General features: G+C 45.2%; 1 protein-coding gene across 5 annotated transcripts in view; it reads right to left on the reverse strand.

Moving 5' to 3' along the window:
* The window catches only part of ZNF830 (zinc finger protein 830), a 129,720-nt gene extending 107,548 nt beyond the window's left edge, over positions 1 to 22,172 (reverse strand). The window contains exons 1-3 of one of the 5 annotated variants that reach the window (XM_066579135.1): positions 21,975 to 22,172; positions 5,971 to 6,034; positions 1,598 to 1,714 (exon numbers count right to left, since the gene is read on the reverse strand). In XM_066579135.1, coding sequence (XP_066435232.1) covers positions 1,598 to 1,714; positions 5,971 to 6,034; positions 21,975 to 22,121 — 328 coding nt within the window. In that variant the 5' untranslated portion in view covers positions 22,122 to 22,172. Of the gene's footprint in view, positions 1 to 1,597; positions 1,715 to 5,970; positions 6,035 to 19,397; positions 20,902 to 21,974 lie in introns of those variants that run through there. The other 4 variants (XM_066579134.1, XM_066579137.1, XM_066579139.1 and 1 more) reach the window with 4 other exon arrangements.
* Between the last annotated feature and the right edge of the window lie 305 nt (positions 22,173 to 22,477).

A 22,477-nucleotide genomic window follows, 5' to 3' on the forward strand; every position in this document is an offset into this window, starting at 1 on the left:
AAGGATCTGGGAATGTTTAGCTTCCAAAAAAGAAGGCTGAGAGGAGACTTGATAGCTGTCTACAAATATCTGAAGGGCTGTCACAGGGCAGAGGGATCAGCCCTATTCTCATTTGTACAAGGAAAGACTAGAAGCAATAGGATGAAACTGAAAGGGAGGAGACACAAATTAGATATTAGACAGTGAGGGGGATCAATGAGTGGAACAGGTTACCACGGGAGGTGGGGAGTTCTCCTTTAATGAAAGTCTTTATTATAAGTCTCTATGCGGCTGTACAGGCATCTGTCTGGGATGATTTAGTGAATCCTGCACTGAGCAGGGGATTGGACCAGATGAGCCGGAGGACCCTTCCAAATCTACCATTCTAGGATTTTATGATATACACATACATACACAAAAAAATTAAAAATCAAGAACTTGAAGTTGTTATTTTACTGCAAAACTCGTCAGTTACAAAGCAGATATGCAAATGAGTTGTGGTATGATTAGATGAACAGTCTTGCCACCTAAGGGCCTAAAAGTGGTTCCACTCTTGTCTGTAAAAAAAGACTCTCAGAGGCTACTTGTACGTAGTGAACCGATTTTTCTCCACTTGTGTAGAGCTTGTTGACTACTAGACATGGCTTTACAATGTAATCCAAGAGAAAACTATTAGGAGGTGTTGGGACCTGTGGCTATGTGAGGACATGCACGAAGGCAACCGAACTCAGGCCGCCCTCGACGGACCGTCAGTACAGAAGATGGTCTGATCGCCCAACAAAAACAGGCAACTCCAAATGTTTTGTTGTCTGCCATCCAGAGACACAATCATGGCACTATTGTATCAGACCCCTATGTCTGTTGGAACCATTACCAGAAACTAGGCTGAAGGACATTTGGTCTCGTGGCACCCATTATGTGTACTGCCTTTGACACGATCCGTCTCATCTGTTGGCAGTGGTACTATAATTTCCATGCCTGCCTGTATCACATCTTTTATGCAAACTAAAGGTGGTACAACAAGGTAATAATCTTTATTTATATGGCGCCAACATATTCCGCAGCGCTTACAAAGACAGGGGAAATAAAACAAGACCACGGTTACATGTAGTAATCAATTGATGAAAACAGTGGGGGTGAGGGTCTTGCTCCAACGAGCTTACATACTACAGATAATGGGGTGATACAGACGGTAAAGGGGCTGGAGATGGGCAGGGTATGGCGGGGTGGAGAGTGAGGGGTGCTATACACATAGGCAATAGTCAGGCCGTATAGTGGCAGAATCAGTATGACTGCAGGTGTCGGTGGATTATGGCTAGCAGGTGCAGGGTAAATAATGCATTACTTTGATCAATCAGACTTTAACCCCTTCCCGCTCCAGGGCGTAAATTTACGTCCTGGGGATAGTGCGGGATCACATATGATCCCGCGCTTTCCCGTAGCGGGAGCCGGCTGTTAATCACAGCCGGCGTCCCGCTGTTAACCCCTTCCCTGCCGCGATCTAAGTAGTAGAGTCTTGCACACATAGGTGAAGTTCTTATTCCTATATTATGTAGAAAGGCTGGGGTCCGGTATACTCTATGTATCAGGTATATTTGAGACAGCCTGTGCAACTCACTCAGAGACAAACTAGGCATCATTTGTAGGATTTCCTCCCAGTGCGACTCCTCAATAGGGCCAATGTCCTCTTCCATTTTGCCTTGGACCGAACCGGGTTGCGTGCATTCACTGTGTCCTGCACATGACAGCATAGTTGCGTGATTTTCCCAGCCGTAGTGTTTGCTGTTCCAATTATATTAGCCACTATATTTGTTGCTACCGTTATTTCCGTCGTGCTCACCTCCTCCCGGAAGGCGTGTCTTAACTGCAGGTATTTATAAAATTCCTTATTGGATAGATCATAGTCTTGTCTTAATTGCTCGATGGTTCTAATCTCCCCTCCATCTAATATTTGTGTCATTCTTATAATTCCTTTATCTTCCCATCCCTGGAAATCCTGCAATTTATAAATTTCTGGGAAACGTGGATTGTTCCATATTGGAGTGTATTGTGTGCAACTAGTTATTCCTAACATAGTCCTAGTTTTCCTCCGTGTTTTGTGAATAAGTAGTAGCGTGGGGGTATTTATGACCATTTTTACTGAATATACCTCTCTCTAGAACTTCGAATAAGTGTGACCCGGCGAAACATTCCTTCAGAATCCGGAAGCAAGCATCTTGTGTTTCCTCCGATTCCCAACCCCTAAGATGTTGTAATTGGGAAGCTATGAAATATGACCGGGGGTTGGGTACTGCCAATCCGCCCTTCTCTTTAGGGTTACTCAGCACTTCCAGTTTAAAGCGGGGGATTTCCCCCCCCCCCCCGGGGGATTCGCCCCCCCCCCCCCATATAAGTTCTCTAAACATTCTGTTGATTTTATAAAAAAAAGCGCTGTGTTATCCAATGTGGGGAATTATGCAGGAAGTATAGTAGCTGCGGCATCCATATCATTTTAATAAGATTTGTCCTCCTATCACTGACAATGGAAGTTTACACCGCACATGAGGTTTTTGTTTCCACCTGGTAATGAGTGGTTCTAGATTTATCCTCCCATATTCACTGACCTTTCTAGTGATGTTAACTCCCAGATATTTAAATGTCTCGGTACATTTCATAGTTATTTCTTTATTAATAATTTGCAGTTCGGGGACATCCACTGGCATTATTACTGATTTAGACTAATTGATCGTCAATCCTGAGAAGGATCCGAATTCTTTAATTGTCTGCATAGTCATCTCCAAAGACCCCCTGCATCCTCTAGAAATAGGAGTACATCATCCGCATATAAAGCAATTTTTTTCTCCATATTTCCTCTCCGGAAACCCGCTATTCCTGGGTGAGCCCATATTTTACACGCAAGTGGTTCGATTGCCAGTGCAAACAACAGTGGTGACAGCGGGCACCCGTGTCTTGTTCCCCTGTGTAGTGGGAACATATCAGAGGACCCCTGTTGATGAACACATCCGCCCCCACGTTTGTGTACAGCAGTCTGACCATACGCAGGAACCCTGGGCCGCACCCCATTTTTTCTAGTACTTTTTAAAGATATAACCATTCAACACTGTCACAAGCCTTAGCGGCGTCTAGGGAGCACATTATTCTGTTTCCCTCATTGTCTGTGGGAATTTGTAGGTTCAAATACAGTCTGCGTATGTTCGCTGCCGTGGACCTCGCTGGTATAAACCCATTTTGGTCCGGATGTACCAGGGTGGATACCACTCTGGAAAGTCCATTTGCCAGGGCTTTTGCTATAGTTTTAACATCTGTATTTAACAGTGGGATTGGTCTGTACGAGTCCATCAACAGGGGGTCCTTATCCGATTTTAGTAGAATTGTTATTTACGCTTTTTTCATAGATGGCGGTAGTTCACCCTGCTCCTCCGCCTCCCCTATAGTGTCCAAGAGACGTGGTAACAAAATATCCGCAAACTACTTATAATATTCTATAGGAAAACCGTCCTCCCCTGGGGCCTTGTTGTTTTGCATGCTTTTCACCGCTTCCTGCAGCTCCTCCAAATCTAGTGGAACTATTGTAATAATTTTTAACAATAAAGACTACGTTTTAAGGGGTCGGACAAACATCAAGAGCAAATGAATAAGAAAGAATCTCCCGCGCTCAGGGGTCTAACCCATAAAGCCATAGTCAATAACTGGCAGAATCACCAGAAAACATCCTTGATTGAGAGGAAGTGTGTGTGGGATCTAGGAAAAATCCAGAAGACAACCCCTCTAAGGTGCAAGATGACGCAAGGTGGTATTATCAATAGACGGTAATCAATATATCCATTCCACAAGAGTCAAGGAAAATATCCAGTTTTAGGGCTAATGCCCACGGCCGGATTTCTGCCACGTGAAACGCGGTGAAAATCAGCAGCGTTATCCCGCAGCTATTAGGTTCTACCTAATAGCTCAATGTTCACGCTGCGGAATTCCGCAGTGTAAAAGAAACCGCACATGCTCTAAATGCCGCTGAAAAACGCGCAGCTGGCTTTCATTGTAGTCAATGGAAACCGGCCATCACGCAATTCTTCCGCTGTGAGCAGGGCAAAAAATTGCGTGATTACTGTCACCGCCCACTACATCACCGCCCACCGCCGGCACGTCATGCGTATATGCGCCAGCTCGCCGGACCCGGAGAGGTGAGTATGGGGTCAATATTCCGCTGGCGCAGACCATCATGGCCGTGGGCATGAGGCCTTAATGGCTGATATTAAAAATTACACTGTGCAACAAATTTTTACAACAATTTCGTAACAAAGAATGATTAATATGTTTCTGTAAAATTAAAATATGCTAATTACACTGGTAAACCTGAATAATAGCAGCACGTCTCATTTTAAAGTTATTTAAACCCTTAGTGACCAAGTTTTTTTTTTGCTTTATGTATCGCTGTCGCTGTATGAGGGCTTGTTGTTGGCGGGACGAGTTGTATTTTTCAATGGTGCCATTTATTGTATCATATAATGTACTGAAAACTTTTAAAAAGTTCTAAGTGGAGTAAATAGAAAAAAAAATTCCGCCATCTTTCAGTGCATCTTGTTTCTACGGCCCATAGAATGCAACAAAAATGACTTGACAACTTTATTCTACGGGTCAGTACGATTACTGCGATAACAAACATCTCGTTTGTTTGGTTTTTTTGCTGTACTATTTTTATAAATTATTTTCTGCCGCCATTTTCTGTGCACTATAACTTTTTTATTTTTCCGTCCACATACTTGTGCAAGGGCTCATGTCTTGCAGGACGTCCTGTAGTTTGGGTTAGTATCATTTTGGAATATATACGACTTTTTGATCACTTTTATTGCATTTTTTTCTTGTAGACAGAATGAGCAAAAAAACGTATTTCTGGTGTGTTTATTTTATTTTATTTTTTTCAGACAACATTTACCGTGTGGAGTAAATAATGCATTACTTTGATAGATCGGACTTTTATGGACGCAGCGATACGAAACATGTATCTTTGTTTTCTGATTTTGACTCTTATTTAGTCTAACCAATGACCTGTGAAAACACATTTCATTAAGTATAACTTACTAGTGGATGATCTGCAGTGTTTCCGCCACGTGGAAACATACCCTATGTTACATAAACCTACCCTTATAGTGTTCCGGTAGCGCGCGACGTGTAACAGCGATTGCAAAACAGTTGCACAATCACTTTTGTTGTTCTTTTTAGTAAGCAGGTTAATGGTGAGATTTCCCAAAAAAATACAATACAACGGCAATTGGATTACATTATTTCCCATAATTGGAAAATCTTACATGGCAGGAAAAAAACTAATATCATATGTGAATTCAGCGCACTAAAGTTATTATGAGACACAAATCTGCTTATCAGTTACAAAAATTGTAATATTACCAAAAAGGAAAAAAAAAATACGAACAAGGTGTAAACAACGAAACAAATGTTATATCATAAATAAAACTAGGTGCGAGATGTTTCAGAATCTTCAGTGTTTTTACACATGAGATGGTGGAAGCAACACAAGAAATCACTTTAGAACTGTAGAACCCATGCCAAGTAGAAATTCTGCAGGTAGGACACACCCAGCCATCACCAAAGGTAACATGATTATGGTAATTAACATGCAAATGGAAATCCCCATATATTATACACACACATATATATACATATACACACATAACATCATTTAACTAATAGTTCATGTGTTTGAAAAAGCAGCCTTTTCAGCTCTGAAACGCGTTGCACCCAATGTTTTCCAATTTTTTTTGTTTGTTTTATTGTTTTCACCTTTCTGTAATAATATTTTTTAATATCAGCCATTGCCGCATTATATATACATCCACTTACTAATATGTTACGTTAAAGAAGTGTATCTTCCAATTTTCTATGCAGTGCAGCAGAGAACAAGGCTATGTGACTGGGGTACCGCTGTAACTCATACATGTTAGTAAAGTGCAACAGACTACTGACATTTGTATAGCTTACCTTTAATACGCTTACTCTCCGGGCTCCCCAGAACAGGACCTTTCCTTTTAGTGGTCTGCAACAACTGTGTAGTGACAAAATGACTTAACTTTGTGTTTTAAGAAAGTTTCACAACTTAAGAGAATCCAAAGGAACGTATTTATAATACACAGAGGTGACTCAGAAATAGCTGTAATAACTAACGCATTTCTATTTCTCATGTTATGCACTGAATTTGGGCCCTTTTACACAGGACGAGTGGTTGGGAGCAGATGCCCAACGGATTGTCCCAGCGCACAGGAACAAGCATTGTTGGTGAATGGAGGCGGAGCTGCTACCAGATTCTACTGCATATTTACACTAGCTGCAAGGAGAACAATGGAATGTATCAGCAGCTGTTTGCTTGTTTACACTAGCTGCGTGGAGAACAAACAGCTGCAGATACATTCCATCGTTCTCCTCGTGGTTAGTCTTAACATGCCGCGGTGAGAACATCCTGCAGTCTTCTGAAAGATGTGTGAAATGCATTCAAATGATATATATTTGCTCAGTCTTTCAGCGTCCGAACAATGGATTTTATGTGAAGTAAAATCCATAGTTCAAACGAACAGTGCACGATGCCCGTGTTTATCACTCATTTTTTGCCGTTTGGATGAATTTTGAGCGATACTATTATGTGTAAAAGGGCCTTTCGCATGTGAGCACTGTGTCCCCTTCAAGCAGCTGATTGAATGGCCACATATTGTAGGCCTGTCTGTAGAATGTCTTCTAGTTCTGAAAAGCCCCATGCCATGTTAGAGCAGTAAGGGGCAACTTGAACTAAACACGGCAAGAAGTTACCTTTGGAAGCATGGCGACAATAAATAAGGTCAATATGCTACAAGATTATACTGTTCATGAGAGGCATCAGCGGGAGATTGGCAGCAGAGTATGCTCTGTCCATACAGGACACATGGTAGCAGTCAGACCGCCTATGGAAGCGGGGTCATGGCGCACAATCTCCTTGTTATTGCTATGCCACTGCATCTCATCCCATGAGAATTCACGTAAGGGAACTTATGTGGTATCCACTAGCCATGTACATCCAATGTGTGTGGAGCAGGCTCTGAAGCTGATCACATGCCACCTGACAGGCCAGGACCAGAAATAAATGGATGACCACTGGGATCCAAGTTAAAGGGGTATTCCAGTTAGTGGATGAAATTTGAAAGTGAAAATTGATAGATTGTGGGGATCTGACACTTCTGAGAACAGAGGGTCCCCATTTCGCCCTCCCTCTCACTTCCCGGTTGCATCGCACCAGCATAATGCCGCTCTGGTCATTTATAACGGGACTGCTGGTGCCAGTACTGTGGTTGGCCATCTCCAGCAGTCCTACTGGTGCGACGTGGTTGTGCCTGGGCCTATATGTTTACTCTTCCTCCTTCCTCCACCACTCCCAGGCCTCAGAGCGCTGCAGACTTCATTCAGTGGAAAAGCCCTTTTAAGTAACTATGGAATTTCCTTATTACAAAAGGGTTGTCCAGGAATTCAACGTCGCTGTCCCTGCATCCTTGAGTGGGGGGTGAGGCGGCGTACAGCACACTGATCGCTCCTGTTAGGGCTCATTCACACGGGCAGATGCAGTCTGTGAAATAGGTTTTTAATGCGTGTGTATATGCTTATTCAATGCGCATACGGGTTTTTCACACATGCAATAAGAAATTTAGAAGGATCAATTGATGTCACCTTCTTTTTACACTGTCTCCTCGCTTAACCCCTTAACGACCAGCCCATAGTGTTTTTACGTCCTGCCCAAGTGGGCTTTATTCTCGGAGGACGTAAAAACATGCGTCCTACAGAGAATAAAGCCCCGTGGGCTCTAGACGTGACAGCTCCATGCTGTCGGGGCCCGCAGGTAGCCGACAGCATGGAGCTGTCATCCTGGGCTGCGGGCAGTTCCCCCCGGCATTGCGATCGGCGCTATCCAATGGATAGCGCCGATCGCAATAAAGTGAAAAAAAAAGTTTAAAAAGCTAAAGATTCAGCTGCCCTGATGGATCGGATCCATAAGGGCAGCTGAAAATACTCACCCGGCTTCCCTGATGTCTGTCGCGGAGAATGGGTCCTCCGGGACCCAGCGCGGCTCTTCTACGCATGGACGCCAGACGAATGACGTCACGTGCATGCGCAGAAGAATGGGAACCCCGGGAAGTTTAAAATCTCCTGGTTCCCGGCTCCTGAAGGTAGCCGGGAACCAGAAGATGTCCCCGGACCCGCGATCGCCGCTATCCAGTGGATAGCGGCAATTGCGAAAAAGTTTTAAAAAAGTAAAAATAAAGTTAATTTCCCCTCCCCTCATGGATCGGATCCATGAGGGGAGGTGAAAATACTCACCCACGGTCCTCAGCGGTGTCCCGGTCTTCCGGGACCGGAGTCCCCTCCTGCGCATGCACGCCCGATGATTGACATCGGGCGCGTGCACAGAGGGGCTCAGGACCCGGGAAATTTAAAATCCCTCTGCTCCTGGCTGCCATGTGTAGCCAGGAGCAGAGGGATGTCCCTGCAGAGATGATCACTGTTATTCAATGGATAGCAGTGATCATTGAAACTAAAAAAAGTGTAAAAAAGTAATTAAAAAAAAGTGTAAAAAAGTGAAAAAAAAAATTTTTACAAGTTAAAAATAAAGTTTAAAAAGTAAAAAAAAAAGTTTAAACCGCTTACATTTCATCTCCCCTCACAGATCATATCCATTAGGGAGGATGAAATTACGTACCAAAGGCCCCCGGATTTATCCGCGGACCTTACCACAGGTTCTGCGCACGCGGCGGTCGCCAAAGCGGCAGACGCATGCGCAAAAGCCGTGGATTGCCAGGATAACTTAAAATATCTCCCTGCTCTTGGCTACAAAACTTAGCCAAGAGCCTGGAAATTTCACGGGGGGGCCGCGGTGAGCGGTTCCTGATCACGTGTTCACCGTTATCCAATGGATAATGGCGATCACGTAAAAGTTTTTTTAAAAAGTTAGTGTCATCTCACCTCACTGATGCGATCGGTGAGACGAAATGAAACTTTTTACCGGAGGCCTCCGTATTTGCACTCTGACGCGATCCTCATCCATGAACTTACCCGGATTCTGCACATGCGACCACCGGCAAAATACCGGACACATGCGCAGGAGTCAGGGAGCCCAGGAAATGTAAAATCTCTTGCAGTGACGGGTGGCCTCGTTGAGCGGTCCCCGGTCAGGTAATAAAAAAGTAGCGATCTACCTTAGGTCGGTCTCACATGACCGGATAGGAATTATAGATTCCGCGTGCGTCTGATCCACGGTATCACGCAGATCGCATTGGATTACACAATTCCCGCTCACATTAGTGGGGTCAGAACTGCGTAATCCACTCGCAAAAAAGAGAACGCAGCAGGTTCTATTTTACCGCGGCTATCCGCAGCATAGAGCCCATTGTGCTCCATGGTCATGGATATACCCGCTGCCCATACGCAACTATCTTGTGTACGGGCTGCGGGTACCCGTGTCATCGCCAAGCGACGGTGCGGGAAATACAAACAAAAAAAAAATGTACTGCACATGACCGCCTGTGTGAGTAGGCAGTTATGCGCAGTACATTATGCGGCCATACGCAGGGTCACAGCCGGCCTCACAGATGGGATCCGCTGCGGGCCTCCGCAAGCGGATTCCACATCCGGCCGTGTGAGCCCTGCGTTATTCAGACCGCTACCTGTGATACGTATTTTACAAGAAGACCCGGGAACGCTTGCCTTCCTGCAGTTCCAGGAGCAGCTTGTTGAGCGTCTTCTGTGTGAGACCGCCGCACCTCATCAAGCTTACGGAGACTCACAGAGTGCCACTTTTTACACCCCATCCCTGCCGCTGAGGTTACGAAATACCCCCAAAAAGCATGAGAGGACGGGGGATACACGGTTTTATTGCCCCATGGGCCCATTCCAACCAGCCTCCGTAATTACCCGTCTTTGGAAATACCACACAGTTCACATTATAACTTTTATCTAAGATTTGCAAATGCCGGAAAGGGCGCGGAGTGTTTGTGTGTGTGGGGGGGGGGGGGGGGGATTTTTAGGGAGCTAATTTTTATTCCGTACAAATAAGCAATGGGGCCTGGAGTTTATAGAGTTGTGCCCTGAAATCCAACGGGTGTTCCCTCCTTTATAGGCCTTGCCATGGGTCCTGTAAGTAAATTAGGGCCACAAGGGGTATGTTTTTTAACACGGGACAAACGGGGGTATCCATTTTGGGGTGAACGTCTTCATTCCTATGTACACTGTACAAAAAAACTGTTTTTAAATTTTAAAAATTGCCAAAAAAATTGAAAATCGTTATTTTCCTTCTGCTTTGCTTAGATTCATTCAAATACTGTGGGGTCAAAAATACGCAGTACACCCCTAGATGAATTCGTTAAGGGGTCTATTTTTCAAAATGGGGTCATTTGAGGGGGTTCTTTATAGTTTTGGCCGCTCAATGGCTCTATAAGTGGGCAATGGGGCCTGGAATTTATTCAGTTGTACCCCGAAATCCAACGGGTGTTCCTTTCATTGTAGCCCTAGCCATGTGTCCTGTAAGTCTATTAGGGCCACAAGGGGTATGTTTCTGAACACGGGACAAACAGGGGTATTCATTTTGGGGTGAAAGTCTTCATTTATATATGTGCTGTACAAAAAAACATGTTTTTAAATTGACGCAATAGCCCAAAAACTGAAAATCATACTTTTTTCTTACTGCTTTGCTTAGATCTATTCAAAAATTGTAGGGTTAAAATACACAGTACACCCCTAGATAAATTCGTTAGGGGTCTAGTTTTAAAAATGGGGTCATTTGTGGGGGTTCTATATGATTTTGAGCGCTCAAGAACTCTACAAATGGGCAATGGGGCCAAAAAGGACTTCAAGCAAAATCTATGTTCTGAAAGCCACTGATTACTCCTTTCATTTTGGGCCCCTTTGTGCATCCAGATATAAGATTACGGCCACAATGGGTATGTCTCTGAACACGGGACAAACAGGGGTATCCATTTTTGGGTGCAAGTCTTCAGTCATATGTGTGCTGTACAAAAAAAAGCTGTTTTTAAAAATGACAGAATTACCAAAAAAACGAAAATCCTAATTTTTTCCTTTTGCTTTGCTTAAATTCATTCAAAAACTGTGGGGTCAAAATATGCAGTACACCCCTAGATAAATTCATTAAGGGGTCTAGTTTTCAAAATAGGGTAATTTGTGGGGGTTTTCTATGGTTTTGGGCCCCGTTGTAGACTCAGATATAACATTAGGGCCACAATGGGTATATTTCTGAACACGGGAGAAACAGGGGTATCCATTTTGGGGTGTAAATCCTCATTTTCAGGTAAACTATAGGAAAAAAATATGTCTTTAAAATAACAAATTTGCAAAAATATGAAATTTTACTTTTTCTCCTCTAAATTGAATTAATTCCTCAAAAAAAACTGTGGGGTCACAATACTCATGACACCCCTCAGTGAATACCTTAAAGGGTGTAGTTTTTAAAATGGGGTCACTTGTGGGGGTATCTATCATTTTGACTCCTATGAGCCTTTCCAATCTTGGCTTGGGGTAGGAAAACAAAGTGTTCCTCAAAATGCTAAAAAGTAATGTTAAATTTGCACATCTCCTAAATGGTTGACAAAAACCGAAAGTTTTTCCAATGTGCGCCCAAAATAAAGTAAACGGATGGAAATATATATCTTAGCAAAAATTTCTATATTATGTTTGCACATATTTGAGATATTGCAGTTGGAAATGTGAAAAAATGATGATTTTTTCAAAATTCTCCCAATTTTGGCGCTTTTAATAAATAAACACAAATTCTATCGGTCTATTTTTTTCCGCCTAGATGAAGTACATGTGGCGAAAAAACAATGTCAGAATCACTTGGATATGCAAAACCTTTCTGGTGTTTTTCCATGCTAAAGTGACATGTCAGATTTGCAAAATTTGGCCTGGTCATTAAGGCGCAAACAGGCTTGTAAGAAGGGAACGTTCTGAGTGGGAATCAAGAGGCGACCTGGCGGCCATACTACAAGCATATAACAGCGATATTTATGCAGATAAGCATTTTCTTAATACAAAAAATGAAAAATTAATTTTGACATACTGTAATAGAAAAAGTAATAATTATGGGGAAACCCCTCCGATCCCGTCCCACCACATAAGGTAAGTTTGTGTCCTGGCTGGGAAGGGATTCCTGCAAGTAGACGTAAACTTACATGGATGGCACGGGCGCAGAAGTCGAGCCCGCTCCATCCGCAGCAGGAGCTGGCTATGACTCCCCACAGCAGGGATCGGTGAGAGCAGATTCTCACTGTTAACCCCTTACATGACATGATCAACATTGATAACAGCATATAAAAGGTTTCACACAGAGAGGGCGTTCCCCGTTACGTCATCTGTTTACCGCAATGTAATTGAGAAGGGCTGATAGGTTGCCATGGAAACTTTATACAAGACAATGGTGTCTAGGTCTTCTTAGGGAAAGTATCCGTGTCCCAGGATTTAAGTCATCAAGTGCAGGTGCCGAAGCCGCCGACGCATGATCTAAGAGTCTGGCCATATCTAGAGAGGCTTTGCATATACTCTTCCCAGTCTTGGAATATCTGTTGCGCCATATCTGCAAATTTTTCCAGAGAACATACAAAAAGAATACCTCGGCGTAGTTGCTTATCCCATTCAGTAGATGGGCTAAAACCAGCCTGAGTGCCAACCCCACAGTCTCAAACGAAGTTTTAGCTAGTGACTGCATCTTGAGAATGCGAAGCATCAACCATAGCGAGAGTAGTGTGTTTGCCAAAGGAGACATTGGTGGATCTACTGCTGGAGAAGACTACCACTTACTAAAGCATCTGGAAAAGGATACATGATATTTAGACTCCTACGTTTAGTGAAGCATTTATCGTCAATGCTCCATTCCCCATTCAGTAAGTTCTCAAACTCTTCATAAAGAAAAACGCTTTTCACATCAGAATGAAAAAGTCGTTGCTGATGTAGTAGAAGTCTGATCTGTGACGTGAAAGGTATCCCTTATTGCAACTATCAGGCTATCCAGTGGGAAAATTTTAGAAGCATGTTCTCCATCCAGATCAGAATTAGAAGTTGACTCAGAGAGTTCGCCCCTTGACCGACTAAGGGCTCCTAAAATAGATGAAATGACCAGCAGCACTCCAAAAAAAAAAGCCACTAACAGTGGGGGTGCAACACAGAAAAAGGTGCAGGCTTAACCACAGAACCGGACTTCAGTAGGTTCCAACAAAGTAGTCCATATATAGAAAATAGGAAGCAGCACCATAAGCAGATTCTTCACAGCATCTTATAAAAGTTGTTCATCTTTATTTAGGCATCCAGGGTTAAAAAGCGGCCGATTGCAAAGTTTCAGCCGATGCAACTGCCTTTGACAAAGCCCATTGCACCGGCCGAAGCAACGCGATCTGCTGCTTTTTAACCCTGGATGCCCTAATAAAGATGAGCAACGTTTATCTTTATAAGATGCTGTGAAGAATCTGCTTATGGTGCTGCTTCCTATTTTCTATATATGGACTAAGGGCTGCCTGTCAACGAACGACAGAGCATTGAGTTACTCGCGGCGATAATCTGTCCGCTAGTAACGCAGTGCACGCTTTCCATAGCTTTCCCCTGTCCACGAGCGGAGAATCATAGCGATTCTCCGCTCATGGGACTCAAATCGCGGCATGCTGCAATCTGCCGTGATTCTCCGCGGTGAGCCTATCTGTCAGATAGGCTCACCGCAGAGAACCCTGCAGGGGAGTATCGCTAGCGATATTCCGCCTCGCCCGTGGACAGGGGGCCTAATGTGTCTGAAGGAAGATGCGGTTTCGGGTCAGAAAGAATTCAATAGAATGGCGATAAAGGAAATCTAGACGATCGCCTTCAATGGGAAGGTCTAGTTCTCTTCCTTGGTCTGCAATGGGCAGAATCCTGCATAACTAGATCATGTCCATCTGACACGTTTCGAAAAGATTAACTGTCGGAGCAGTTTAGCCTTTCCAAAATAGCGGTAAAGTCCGCAACCGCCTGTAACGGAGAGTGTGCCCATTCTGGTTCAGCGACTTGTGTTGGCTGGGCAGAAGGGATGCCAGTAGCTAGTTCTATGGCAACCTGCTCTGATGGAACGCAGTTAGAACAAAATAGTTCAAACTGGCCGCATGTAAATTTAGTATTACAGTGAGAACAAGCATAGTATTTGGCTCCGGCCGACCCCCGTCTGCAGTATTCTGATCTGGTGTCAAACATGGCGCTGAAACAGCACTTGTACAAATTACTGCAATATAGACTACTGCGAGATGCACTGCAGGAGTGGTCATAGCGCAGGCGGCTAAGTGCCCTGGCCTGGAGTTGTGAGATAATGATCCCAAGATTTCTTGCTCTAAGAGTTGGTGCTCCTTTGAGAAACGCTCAGTACTACAGGTCCCAGAAAACCCTTTGCACAGAAAATTTTATGACATCAAGGTTACTTTAGAGGAACCAAGGAATAAAATATGTATACACATAGAGAAGCGTTAAGATTCTCCTCAGGTTGCATGTACCCATGTCCCTCTGAAGAATGTGCCCCCCCTCCCACTGTCTTCACTTAGGACCTAAAGAATGTGCGACATTTCATGCTTATGACACCGGGAGATTACATTACAATGGGGTGAACTTACTTTTGCAATTAGCATTGAATATTCGCGTTGAGCCCCCTTTACTTTTCCTATTTAGAACCTCAAGAATGGTCATGCCAAATTTTATGTTTGTATGACACCAGGAAGTTAGAGAATTAGCGGCGAGTCAGTCAGTCAGGGTTTTCACTATATATATATATATATATATATATATATATATAGAAGCAGACAAAAGCATTCACTGTAGTCAAACTGAGCAGTACTTACCTCTTTCCTCTGCCACCAGGATCCAGTGCTGCACCTATGTCGTGGTTCCAGTATCTGTTGTGACATCAGATGTCACCAGAAGTCAGGTGACCACTGCAGCCAATCAAGAGGTTGCAGCATCACCATTCTCCTGGTATCAGAGCTCACATCCTGATTGGCTGCAGCAGTCACTTGACTTCTGGTGACGTCTGGTGTTACAACAGCGGAAACACGGCAGGGCTGCAGAGCTGGATCCTGGTAGCGGAGATGGGGTAAGTACTGCTCAGTTTATTTTATTACCTCAAGCACAGTTAAGGGATGTGTCCTGTAACCAGCTTACCCTTTTAATGTCTCCAAGACATAATTCACATCTACGTCTTTGGAAGAAATCAAATCGTGCTTTAGATACTGTTAAACACAAAACAGCTGAGTTCATGGGGTTTATGGCCACTGGTCTTACCTCTTTATGCTGCTTTCCTAGGATGTGAGCTTGCCACAATAATTCATTTTTTATCGGAATACTGCACAGAACACAGGATAGCTGGCCAAGGCTGTTATATGTAGTAGAGTCAAGGCCCGCAACACATAACGGTACTGCCGATAGCTTAAGAGTCAAGGCCCGCAACATATAACGGTACTGCCGATAGCTTAAGAGTCAAGGCCCGCAACATATAACGGTACTGCCGATAGCTTAAGAGTCAAGGCCCGCAACACATAACGGTACTGCCGATAGCTTAAGAGTCAAGGCCCGCAACACATAACGGTACTGCCGATAGCTTAAGAGTCAAGGCCCGCAACACATAACGGTACTGCCGATAGCTTAAGAGTCAAGGCCCGCAACACATAACGGTACTGCCGATAGCTTAAGAGTCAAGGCCCGCAACACATAACGGTACTGCCGATAGCTTAAGAGTCAAGGCCCGCAACACATAACGGTACTGCCGATAGCTTAAGAGTCAAGGCCCGCAACACATAACGGTACTGCCGATAGCTTAAGAGTCAAGGCCCGCAACACATAACGGTACTGCCGATAGCTTAAGAGTCAAGGCCCGCAACACATAACGGTACTGCCGATAGCTTAAGAGTCAAGGCCCGCAACACATAACGGTACTGCCGATAGCTTAAGAGTCAAGGCCCGCAACACATAACGGTACTGCCGATAGCTTAAGAGTCAAGGCCCGCAACACATAACGGTACTGCCGATAGCTTAAGAGTCAAGGCCCGCAACACATAACGGTACTGCCGATAGCTTAAGAGTCAAGGCCCGCAACACATAACGGTACTGCCGATAGCTTAAGAGTCAAGGCCCGCAACACATAACGGTACTGCCGATAGCTTAAGAGTCAAGGCCCGCAACATATAACGGTACTGCCGATAGCTTAAGAGTCAAGGCCCGCAACATATAACGGTACTGCCGATAGCTTAAGAGTCAAGGCCCGCAACATATAACGGTACTGCCGATAGCCTAAGAGTCAAGGCCCGCAACATATAACGGTACTGCCGATAGCTTAAGAGTCAAGGCCCGCAACATATAACGGTACTGCCGATAGCTTAAGAGTCAAGGCCCGCAACATATAACGGTACTGCCGATAGCTTAAGAGTCAAGGCCCGCAACATATAACGGTACTGCCGATAGCTTAAGAGTCAAGGCCCGCAACATATAACGGTACTGCCGATAGCTTAAGAGTCAAGGCCCGCAACATATAACGGTACTGCCGATAGCTTAAGAGTCAAGGCCCGCAACATATAACGGTACTGCTGATAGCTTAAGAGTCAAGGCCCGCAGCTTAAGAGTCAAGGCCCGCAACATATAACGGTACTGCTGATAGCTTAAGAGTCAAGGCCCGCAACATATAACGGTACTGCTTATAGCTTAAGAGTCAAGGCCCGTAGCTTAAGAGTCAAGGCCCGCAACATATAACGGTACTGCTGATAGCTTAAGAGTCAAGGCCCGCAACATATAACGGTACTGCTTATAGCTTAAGAGTCAAGGCCCGCAACATATAAGGGTACTGCCGATAGCTTAAGAGTCAAGGCACGCAACATATAAGGGTACTGCCGATAGCTTAAGAGTCAAGGCCCGCAACATATAACGGTACTGCCGATAGCTTAAGAGTCAAGGCCCGCAACATATAACGGTACTGCCGATAGCTTAAGAGTCAAGGCCCGCAACATATAACGGTACTGCCGATAGCTTAAGAGTCAAGGCCCGCAACATATAACGGTACTGCCGATAGCTTAAGAGTCAAGGCCCGCAACATATAACGGTACTGCCGATAGCTTAAGAGTCAAGGCCCGCAACATATAACGGTACTGCCGATAGCTTAAGAGTCAAGGCCCGCAACATATAACGGTACTGCCGATAGCTTAAGAGTCAAGGCCCGCAACATATAACGGTACTGCCGATAGCTTAAGAGTCAAGGCCCGCAACATATAACGGTACTGCCGATAGCTTAAGAGTCAAGGCCCGCAACATATAACGGTACTGCCGATAGCTTAAGAGTCAAGGCCCGCAACATATAACGGTACTGCCGATAGCTTAAGAGTCAAGGCCCGCAACATATAACGGTACTGCCGATAGCTTAAGAGTCAAGGCCCGCAACATATAACGGTACTGCCGATAGCTTAAGAGTCAAGCCCCGCAACATATAACGGTACTGCCGATAGCTTAAGAGTCAAGGCCCGCAGCTTAAGAGTCAAGGCCCGCAACATATAACGGTACTGCTGATAGCTTAAGAGTCAAGGCACGCAACATATTATGGTACTGCTTATAGCTTAGGAGTCAAGGCACGCAACATATAACGGTACTGCTTATAGCTTAAGAGTGAAGGCACGCAACATATTATGGTACTGCTGATAGCTCAAGAGTCAAGGCACGCAACATATAACGGTACTGCCGATAGCTTAAGAGTCAAGGCCCGCAACATATAACGGTACTGCTGATAGCTTAAGAGTCAAGGCCTGCAACATATAACGGTACTGCTGATAGCTTAAGAGTCAAGGCCCGCAACATGTAACGGTACTGCTGATAGCTTAAGAGTCAAGGCCCGCAACATGTAACGGTACTGCTGATAGCTTAAGAGTCAAGGCCCGCAACATGTAACGGTACTGCTGATAGCTTAAGAGTCAAGGCCCGCAACATATAACGGTACTGCTGATAGCTTAAGAGTCAAGGCACGCAACATATAACGGTACTGCTGATAGCTTAAGAGTCAAGGCCCGCAACATATAACGGTACTGCTGATAGCTTAAGAGTCAAGGCCCGCAACATATAACGGTACTGCTGACAGCTTAAGAGTCAAGGCCCGCAACATATAACGGTACTGCTGATAGCTTAAGAGTCAAGGCCCGCAACATGTAACGGTACTGCTGATAGCTTAAGAGTCAAGGCCCGCAACATATAACGGTACTGCTGACAGCTTAAGAGTCAAGGCCCGCAACATATAACGGTACTGCTGACAGCTTAAGAGTCAAGGCACGCAACATATAATGGTACTGCTTATAGCTTAAGAGTCAAGGCCCGCAACATATAACGGTACTGCTGATAGCTTAAGAGTCAAGGCACGCAACATATTATGGTACTGCTGATAGCTTAAGAGTCAAGGCCCGCAACATATAACGGTACTGCTGACAGGTTAAGAGTCAAGGCACGCAACATATAATGGTACTGCTGATAGCTTAAGAGTCAAGGCACACAACATATTATGGTACTGCTGATAGCTTAAGAGTCAAGGCACGCAGGGGCACGAGGCGACACGAGGTAAGCCACTGCACTTGAGACCCACAGATTTAAGAAAAAAATATAAATAAAGAATTACACATTCCAATAATTTTGTTTGTTAACCGCCACAATGGCGCTCACAGGAGGATTCCCCCGCCTACATGGGGGACAGTATATAATAGAAGACAAGAATAAAATGCCCCTTACCATATCCAGTTATTGACAAGTACATTACTTGGATACAAGGGTAAATTTAATGAAGCTAGAACAATCCCTGTCTGGTGTGGAGGTTAACGGACGTTTCAATTAGCGGTAAGTTTAATCATCCTGTATTTCTCACACCTCCACAATGCTGTCGCAGTAAGAGCACTGGCGCTATTGTCCTGCCGAGTTCTCTTAGGCTTGAGGACGCATGCCTCATTCACTGTTCTAGATACCCAGGGTCCAGGTTTGAGAAGTGTGGGCTCCCCAGCCTCGTCTGCTAACAACCTTGTAACAATTGTCTGGTTCCCCTCAAACAAAACAGAGTGCAAGGGGTTTCAGAGCTGTGACTGCTTCTTGTCAAGCACAAATCCAGGGCTGGCTCTGTACTATGTATTAGAGTGCCCGCTTGTTTACGTCCTGGGTGTAAATAGGTGATGGTAGAGATCTCTGTACTGACTCCTGATATATCTATACATACCATGTTTCCCCGAAAATAAGACACCCCCTGAAAATAAGGCACCCCCTGAAATTTGCAGAAGTCCCAAATATAAGGCACCCCCCAATAGTAAGGCATAGTAAAGTGTGCAGGCAAGTCAAGAGGCTTGTCCCCTGCTGCCATCCCCGTTGTCTCCTACCTCCAGATGTATAGGTAGATCTGCAGACAGTCTGCTGTTATCCTGTCCCTGCTGTGCTGTACGAGTGTGCTGTTGTGAGCTCCCCTTGCTGGCTGGAAAAGTCCATACTGTACGTTCTGTTCCTGCTGTACATGTCTGCTGTGATGAGCTCCCCCTGGTGGCCGGCAGCTGCAATACCATCCCTGCTTACAAGTAGTACAGGAATTTATGTCTACAGACAGGTACGTTACTTTACAGCCCTTATTTTTTATGGCTCTGTGTGTGAGTCAGGCAACCTGTGTGATTCTTAAGGCTGGGTTCTCACAGAGCGTATTTCCAGCAGAAATGTCGCGGTTTGGCCACAGCGATAAATAGCGAGATTTCCGCCAGGAAAGCGCTGCTTCAAAACCCACGGCACTCAGCTCGTTTTGAAGCGACCTGGCTGCACGCTTTTCCATTTCTGTGGCCGGTGAATCCGCACCACAACACCGGCTTCTCCCAGCTTTGCCGTGACAGATTTGCTGTCCCATGTGGACGAGATTTCTGAGAAATTTCATCCACAAAGCTGGCCAATTGAGGGATTAGTGGCCACAGACGGATTTGCCGCGGCGAAATAAGACACCCCCTGAAAATAAGACGTAGCGCATATTTGGGAGCAAAAATTAATATAAGACGTCTTATTTTCGAGGAAACAGGGTAGTTATTAGAGCGCCCCTTTTTACAGTCCTGGGTATAAATAGATGATGGCAGAGATCTCTGTACTGACCCCTGATATATCTATACATAGTTATTAGAGCGCCCTCTTGTTACAGTCCTGGGTATAATAGATGATGGGAGAGATCTCTGCACTGACACCTGATATATCTATACATAGTTATTAGAGCGCCCCCTTGTTACAGTCCTGGGTATAAATAGGTGAGGGTAGAGATCTCTGTACTGACTCCTGATATATCTATACATAGTTATTAGAGCGCCCCCTTGTTACAGTCCTGGGTATAATAGATGATGGGAGAGATCTCTGTACTGACCCCTGATCTCTATACAGAGTTATTAGAGCGCCCCCTGGTTACAGTCCCGAGTATAATAGATGATAGGAGAGATCTCTGTACTGACCCCTGTAATATCTATACATAGTTATTGGAGCGCCCCCTTGTTACAGTCCTGGGTATAATAGATGATGGCAGAGATCTCTGTACTGACCCCCGATATATCTATACATAGTTATTAGCGCGCCCCCTTGTTACAGTCCTGGGTATAATAGATGATGGCAGAGATCTCTGTACTTTCCCCTGATATATCAATACATAGTTATTAGCGCGCCCCCTTGTTACAGTCCTGGGTATAATAGATGATGGCAAAGATCTCTGTACTGACCCCTGATATATCTATATATAGTTATTAGAGCGCCCCCTTGTTACAGTCCTTGGCATAATAGATGATGGGAGAGATCTCTGCACTGACACCTGATATATCTATACATAGTTATTAGAGCGCCCCCTTGTTACAGTCCTGGGTATAATAGATGATGGGAGAGATCTCTGTACTGACACCCTGATATATCTATATATAGTTATTAGAGCACCCCCTTGTTACAGTCCTGGGTATAATAGATGATGGGAGAGATCTCTGTACTGACCCCTGATATATTATACATAGCTATTAGAGCGCCCCCTTGTTACAGTCCTGGGTATAATAGATGATGGGAGAGATCTCTGTACTGACCCCTGATATATTATACATAGTTATTAGAGCGCCCCCTTGTTACAGTCCTGGGTATAATAGATGATGGGAGAGATCTCTGTACTGACCCCTGATATATTATACATAGTTATTAGAGCGCCCCCTTGTTACAGTCCTGGGTATAATAGATGATGGGAGAGATCTCTGTACTGACCCCTGATACATTATAAATAGTTATTAGAGCACCCCTTTGTTACTGTCCTGGGTATAATAGATGATGTGAGAAATCTACATGGGGGGGGGGCATCATGCATATCCTGCTACATGGTAGGGTGGGTGGGGCATTATGCACATCCTATTACATGGTGGGGGGGGGGGGGGGGGGCATTATGCAGGTCCTGCTACATGAGGGGGGGGGGGGGGGAGTTCTATATGCAGCCCGCTACACCGGGGGGGGGGGCACATTATACACATCCCACTACAAAAGTGGGAGGCAATATATACATCCCGTTACATGAAGGGGAGGAGGTGTCTCCTCACACATGGCGGGCGCCCCCTAGAGGAGAAGGGGGCGGGTGTCTCCTCACACATGTAGGCGCCCCCTGGAGGCATATTAACATATTCATCAACACTTCTGCCCTAATCAGCCATAACAGCAACCTGATTGTGAATCAGAACCAATTTCCAGCAACCTGATTGGTGATTAGGGCAGAAGGGTTGATGAAGATGTTAATATGCCCCCTGGAGGAAGGGGGACGTGTCTGCTCACGCACGGCGGGCGCCCCCTGGAGGAAGGGGGACGTGTCTGCTCACGCACGGCGGGCGCCCCCTGGAGGAAGGGGGACGTGTCTGCTCACGCACGGCGGGCACCCCCTGGAGGAAGGGGAAGAGTTGTCTCCTCAAGCACGGCGGGCGCACCCTTCCTACTGCTGTCGGCCTAAACGAAGGATATTTGGCGAGCGGCGACTGGATTCTCTTCCTCGCTGCCGTCTCTCTTTGTTTCGCCTTCATTAACTTTCTCAGCTCATCTTGCTGGACTAACTTCTTCCTCCCGGAGGCCGCCATGTTTCTGGTCCTTCCTCACGTGACTTCCTGTTGTCGATAACCCGTAAGCATATTAGCATCTTCTGCTTAGCTTAAGCAGCGCTGCTGATTAGAGCCAACTGATTGGCTCTTCGGCAGCACGTGACTACACAGAGTGCACGCGCATTGCCTTCAGCAGCCGTGCACTACACACTACACTTAAGCAGCACGGGGTGAGGTTTAGGGTTACCTAACCCTATACCTAACCCCGTGCTGCTTAAGTGTAGTGTGTAGTGCACGGCTGCTTAACTGTAGTGTGTAGTGCACGGCTGCTGAAGGCAATCCGCGTGCACGCTGTGTAGTCACGTGGTACCGAAGAGCCAATCAGCTGGCTCTAT

This window comes from Eleutherodactylus coqui, chromosome 9 (assembly GCF_035609145.1).
Source record: "Eleutherodactylus coqui strain aEleCoq1 chromosome 9, aEleCoq1.hap1, whole genome shotgun sequence".
NCBI classification, from domain to species: domain Eukaryota; kingdom Metazoa; phylum Chordata; class Amphibia; order Anura; family Eleutherodactylidae; genus Eleutherodactylus; species Eleutherodactylus coqui.